The sequence below is a fragment of the Sminthopsis crassicaudata genome, chromosome 4 (assembly GCF_048593235.1).
Source record: "Sminthopsis crassicaudata isolate SCR6 chromosome 4, ASM4859323v1, whole genome shotgun sequence".
In the NCBI taxonomy this organism is placed as follows: Eukaryota; Metazoa; Chordata; class Mammalia; order Dasyuromorphia; family Dasyuridae; genus Sminthopsis; species Sminthopsis crassicaudata.
Genome location: NC_133620.1, coordinates 73469616 through 73476523, shown reverse-complemented (window position 1 = coordinate 73476523; position 6908 = coordinate 73469616). Strand labels below are relative to the sequence as shown.

Sequence of the window (6908 nt, the reverse complement as noted above, 5' to 3'; positions counted from 1 at the left end):
TTCACAGAGCTATGAAATCAGCACATCAGAAAGATTATCATCATGGTTATTAAATTTGGTGAAGATAATGTCTAGAAGTGTAGTAGAAAGGGACAGTTATGCCTAGTGTTTTTGATGTCATAAGGAAGGAAGAAGAATATCCTGGAGGTTAATAAATAGGAGCAACAAGGGGATGGATTGCATAGAGAGTGAAAGTATGCTTATGAAGCATAGATAGCAACAGCATGAAAGTAAGAGATAGGAGCAAAGAATCCTTGCCTTGAGAATTGGAGACAGTGGGAGAATTGATTTCTATCAGAGAGACTTTCCAGAGATATTATATTTTCAGATAGCAAAATCTAGTGGTTCCTGAAAATAGTGCTAAATCAGCGTTAAAGAGTAGAAAAACTGATTGGAGCAAAGATTGGAGAATTAAATTAATAATATTAAGAATTGGAAGGGATCACAGATACAATGGTTCCCAATATTTTTTGTCCCACAAATTCAATAGCAACCCCCCAAAAGTGCTATGAATCTACAGAATTATTTAGTATACTACTCATAATAGTCTTTAAGGTTTATTCATTAATCTCTGTGACCCCACAGGGTAGAGCAAAGAATGAGGGAAGGTTGCATATATTTGCTCAAATATAAGGAAATACCCATTAACAATTATAGCTTTCTGAAAGCAAAATGGACTATCTCAGCAGGTACAGAGGAAATAACCTTCTCCCTAACTGCAAATCTATGAATGAACTTGGCAGAGATTTTGTCAAATGTAGAGGAGCAGTTGGTCTCTGAATACCTTTGATGTTCTTTCCACCTCTGTGATTCTATGATAATGAAGGGTGGAGAAAAATAGCCTCAGAAATTATGGTCACTTATAGAAGTTTTATGATTAAATCGTGAGCTCCTCAAGGGCAAGGATCATTTCTTTTTTTTACTTTTTAAAATATACTTGGCACTTAGCATAGTGCCTGGCACATAGCAGGTGCTTAATTTTACATGTGAATTTCCTCATCTGTAAGATGAATGGAAAGCCACTCCAGTATCTTTGTCAAGAAAACTCCAAATGGAGTCACAAAAAAACAGACACAATTGAAAAAAGACTAAACAACAAATAAGTGTTTTATTGACTCAAATGTCAAATTATGTTTTAAAAATAGTTTTATTCATTAAGAGTTTACAATATAAGAGTTTTGCTCCTAAAGTTCCATTATGATAATAAAACATAAAATTTCATTCTACATATGATTATAAAAACTATAAATATAAAATTATAAAAGCAATTAAAAATAATTATGAATATTTTATATGGAACATTGTGTAAGAATTAAAAGAAGTAACCTGACAATCTCATGTGCTTACTATTATCAGCAAGACTTCATATTAACTTTATTTTATAAATTTTGGCAATTATTAATAAGATTTTTAATGAAATAAGTTGGGATACATTTAACAATGTAATAATAATCATATATAAACTTAATTTTTATTTTGGATTGTTTTATTTGAACAAAGGCTAGCAATATTTGGCTTAACCCCCCAAAACATAATTTTCAATCTAATTCTGCCTAAGATTTACTTTTATATTTTTATCTAAAACAAGAACAAAATGAAAATTCTCATTCTGTAAATATATGATTAAAATGATAGAATTTTATAGGCTGTTGTGTTGAGAAATGTAAATTGACTTTTTTATTTTTAGTCATCTAACCAAGTCATAAAAATGAAAAGCTAGTTGTGAAAGAAAATATTTACTTTTCTATTGACTGACAAGTTGTATTAAATGATAAACATGCTTAAATTCATTTTCATGTGTTGCTTAATCTTAAATAATTTTTTTATTTAGAATTTTTTTCACAGTATATATGCATGAGTAATTTTTTTTTATAATATTATCCCTTGTATTCATTTTTCCAAATTATCCCCCCCCCTCCCTCTATTCCCTCCCTCCGATGACAGGCAATCCCATACATTTTACATGTGCTACAATAAAACCTAGATGGTATCTCAGAGTTGTCTTAATTTGCATTTCTCTGATCAGTAGTGATTTGGAACACTCTTTCATATGAGAGGATATAGTTTCAAAATAATTTTTTTAAAAAATAGAAAGTAACCCTATAAGGAAATTATCTCTGCAGACATGACTTTGTTCTCTTCCACCACTGGCATACTAGACACAGTTTCATAGGAAGTACTGAACAACTGACCAGTATCGCCAAGGAATTCATTTGAAAATCTAAGTCAGAGAATAGTCTTAATATTGTGTGTGACAAGAGGAAATATAAGGTTTGTTTTGGCAGAATGTTTAAATAAAGTTTATGATACATATGTCCAGAGATCATGATTTTCATGGCATTTGTACAACAAGAATGCAAATATTTATAAAACTTTTATCACATTATGCAGCTGAAGAGAGATGATTACAGAGTAACAGAGAGGAATGAGGAAGTTAACTCTGGTGCAGAGTAGAGAATATAAATGAAGTTAGTCATTTGGGCATCACACTTGAAAGTAGAAACTCCTCTTGTAGTTTGTAAACAATTTGATGACAGATTAAGAAACTCAAAATACTTAGCCATAAATAGTTTGAATTTGATATAATTGCTGCATGAACATCAGAGTTGTTATAATAATGATTTTGAATTGTTACAGAAATAAACTAATGCTTCAGACATATCACAAGAAAAAAAAAATTAGAATATAATTGGGCAATTATTTACTGCCAAAGACTTCATTAAATAATTTTTAGTGCAAAATCCTTGGACCATCACAATGAATGATTCATATGGGAACCGTTGCTTCAGTTAAATTGCAGATTGAAACCACAAATGGGTTTCCCCATTTGAAGAAAATCCTTTCCTAAGCAGAAGAAACACTTTTATTAAATATATTTTTTCATAATCCTTTTCTGCTCACAGATTGAGTTTGTTTTCTATAAAGTATGATCCTTTGCAACTCTTTGGTCTATCTCTTAAAAGTTCAAAAGATTTTCTTTCTTTCCTCATTAATCTCAAATGATAGAATACTTGTAAAATCCTTATCATAGTGCCTACTATATGGTAGGCACATAATAAATGCTTGTTCTCTTTTTGAAAAAGTTTGTTCTCTTTCTCCATCTCCCGTCTGTCTGTTTTTGCACACTCCCTCATTTCTGGGGCATGCTTTTTTTCCTTACCTCCACCTCTGGTTTATCTGGTTTCTTTCACTTCAAATCCCACCTTCAGCAGGAAGACTTTCTTGGTCTCCCCAGATTCTAATCCCTTTCTCCCTGAAATTATCTTGCCTTTACTTCATATATCTTCATTGTATTTAATTATTTACATATTGTTGATCCCACTACAAGGGCAACTGGGTATCATAGTGGACAGATTAGAGGGCCTAGAGTCAGGAAGACTCATCTTTCTTCATTCAGATATAACTTCAGATACTTGCCAGCTGTGTGACTATAAGCAAGTCACTTAGCCCTATTTGCTTCAGTTTTCTTATTTGTAAAATGAACTGGAGAAAGAAATAGCAAACCACTCCAGTATCTCTGCTAAGAAAACCCCACGTGGGGTCAAGAAGAATTTAGACGTGTCTCACAAACTACGGAATAGCAGAAAAAGCTTCCATTAGAAACTTTTGGGAGGCAGGGACTATTTTTCAAAATCTTTCTCTGTATCCCCAACATTTACACATGTTAGACATAGGGTTACTGTTTAATAAACAAGTATAAATAACAAAGAACATTGGGCCTGGACTTTGGAGGACCTGAATTCAAATATATCCTAAAATACTTACAGATTGCGTGATCTGGGTAAATCATGGAACCTCTGTCGTTTTCTCATTTGCAAAACAAGGACAATAATAGCATTTACCTCCCAGGATTGTTGTGAGCATCAAATGAGATGTTTGCAAAGTGCTTAGTATAATGCCATATACACAGTAGGTGCCATATAAATATTATGTTATATTGTTATGTTATATTATTATATTATTGTTGTCATTAATTGCCCAATGAATTTACTTCCAAACTGATATCAAACTACTTGTGGCTAATAATAAATTCACTAATAACAACTCTGGATCTGCTCATTCAACTAACTGAGTTCCCTTCAGTTATTTTCATCTAGTTCCTATCTCTTCATTTTCTCCACAAGAATAGCAAGAAAGATTTTGTTTTGCTAAAAATGTAGCTAAACTATATAGCATTCCCTTGATCTATCAGATAAGTAAATATCTTCATTTTTTGAAAATGAAGTTAGTCTAAAATGACTTAGTTTTGCTAAAGTCATGATGGCTCTTTGTGATCACTATTCTTTAATTTTTTTCAGAAATAAAAATTTAGTTCAGTAGTTTTTAGTCACCATGAGATTTTGAGCTTCTTTAGAGCAGTAACAATGGGTTTATTATTTTTTGCTTTTTAAAAAATTTCTACTTAGCACACTGCAAGCCAATGCCAGTAGACATTTAACAAATGCTTGTTGACTTATTGAACTCATTATCATCCCTTTTTTGAAAATTATCTGTTTCACATGATCAAAAGAGATCAGTTACAGTGATTTTGCAATCATATTTATCTCTTCTTTCAAGACTTGGGGAAACTTTCCTCATCAACTTCAGGGATCATTTTGACCTTGAGTATTCCTGGTGCTATTTTTATAGGACCATGACACATTTTTTTTTAATTCATGCTCTGCTACCTGACCTTGCTTTCAATTTCTGTATGCCTTTTTGACATTTAAGCTCCTTGACATCAGGGACTGTCTTATTTATATGTCATTTGTGTATTGTAGATCATCATTGGAAGTACGCTGCAACTAGTTTACTGAAATCACCATGAATCTCTCCACTGGTCTTTGATTTACCCATAATTTGGCTTCTTTAAAGGCTAAGATGTTCTAGGATTCTCAGCCATTCAGCATAACCTGGAGATTAATTCTGTAAATAGGTGGGGTTTTGTAATGGGAAATAGTTTGGGATCATTAAAGATAATACCTAATTTACCAAATGAAACCTAATGTATTCACTTCTTCCTATTATTAAGTTCTGGATCTAACTCATTGTACTTGTCTTAGATATAAAATCTGATTGCCAGCTCAGTAGAATGACCATCCAATTGCACGTCTTTTTTTTTAAATACAAGAAAAATGAAATTTAGTGGAAATTAATGTCAAGACCTACTTTAGGTTTAAAAAAATAAATTGGACAATGTAACGAGCTGTCGTCTCCAGAAGCTGCTGGATCGCTCTCTGGGAAGAGATCTGCTGTGTCTACTCAAATCTTTCAGACAGATTCTTCTTCCTGTAATGAACCGTTGTCTCCAGGCAGTTGCTGTTAACTCTTGTCCAAAGAAGTGACTTCCCTTCCTGCAGAGAGCCCCGTCAAGCCTGATGCAATTCAGAGTCTTCCTCTTGAATCCTGGCTCTGAATCTCCTCCAGCTCTTATCCTTCTCCAGGCCGATCTGCCCTTTGCGCCCAATGCTGTCTCTTTTTATCCTCCCAGAGAATGGGCGTGGGATAATGCAAGGGCTTCTGGGAAGAACCACCCCAGCCAATGAGCTTGCCCCCTCTATCAAGTCAACCTGAGTTCTCACCTTGTAATTGTCCAGAAAACCTGAATTCTCACCTTGTCACCATCCAGACAACCTGAGTTCTCACTTAGTAATCCTAACATCTCCCCCTTTCTTTTGATTTAGAACATAGGACAGTCATGACCTTGAAACATAAATCCATCAATATGGGAAGTATTACAGATAATTACATAAATTACATAAGCACATAGTAACATAGTAACGTAACACATGCTAGAAGTATATAACATAATCATAAATTGAAAATTTATAAATGTCCATAAGTCCATTGTCCATTAGTCTCATCTTGTGTGAGGAAGTCCAATGATTCCTGCTGGTTTTTAAAGTTCTTTAACAGTCTTCTTATTATCCATGCTCTTTCAGTGTCAGATGTTTCTTAGATCTTCTCCTTTATTTTGAGGCCTTTCTCTTTTTCTGTCTCTCTCTGATGGACAAGGCGAATATGACTCGTTGGCACCCATCTGATTCCTTCTCCTGCTGAAGAAATACAAGCAAACCCTCTCTCCCAGGCAGTTAACCTATCTAATTTCCTTCTATTTACCACTTTCTAAATCTCTTCTCATCATCTGACAATTACATTGGAGTTGTTTGCACTGGGCACAGCCCTGTTGGTTTAAAAGGCCTGTATTCTCCCCAAGTGTAATCCATTTTTGCAATCTGATTGCCTTTTGACTGACTTATCAGGTAATCCCTTTCTGCCATGTGATTGCTTCTCTGCTGATTGATTAAATCAGAGTCCTGGCCTTCTAAAGGCTCTTTAGATGTAACATCAGCTGCCATCATGCCCCAAGTCTTTTTTGCCTGGGGCCCTGGATCTGGGCCCTTCATCCCATTTCCCTGAATTATTCTACACTCTGATGCCCAATGGAGTCCTCTATTGCATTTTGGACATGGGGTTTTAGGTCTTCTTTCACCCTGTCTTCTCACTGTATCTCCATACCTACACTGAGCTCTTAGATGTCCAATTTTTCCACATTGAAAACATCGCCGAGTTTCTCTAGAAGTCCCTTGCCAGGAGGGACCCTGCCTTTCCACATTCATCATTGTCCGGGTATAAAAAGCATTTGTTCCCACTGTAGCACAGCGTCTTATGATCTCCTCTAAAGGAGCATCTTTGTCTAATCCCCATATAATTCTTTTGCAAATCTCATTGGCATTTTCCTTGGCCAGATGTCTGGTCATTATTTCTGTAGCTGAATTTTCTCCAATAGTTCTTTTGACAGCAGTTTGTAAACGTCCCACAAAATCTGCAAAAGGTTCATTGGGACCTTGCTGTATTTTAGTGAAAGCCTCTCCACGATCTTTCTGTCCAGGAAGGACACCCCAAGCTTTTATTGCAGCCTTAGCAAT

The 6908-nt window shown here is 34.6% G+C and overlaps 1 protein-coding gene across 4 annotated transcripts in view; it reads right to left on the bottom strand.

The window, feature by feature from the left end:
• Positions 1 to 5960: 5960 nt before the first annotated feature.
• LOC141565489 (endogenous retrovirus group K member 5 Gag polyprotein-like) overlaps positions 5961 to 6908 on the bottom strand; it is a 282957-nt gene continuing 282009 nt past the window's right edge. For all 4 annotated transcript variants that reach the window (XM_074308570.1, XM_074308571.1, XM_074308573.1 and 1 more), the window contains exon 3: positions 5961 to 6908. This exon is cut by the window's right edge. In XM_074308570.1, the coding sequence (XP_074164671.1) occupies positions 6132 to 6908 (777 nt within the window). In that variant the 3' untranslated portion in view covers positions 5961 to 6131.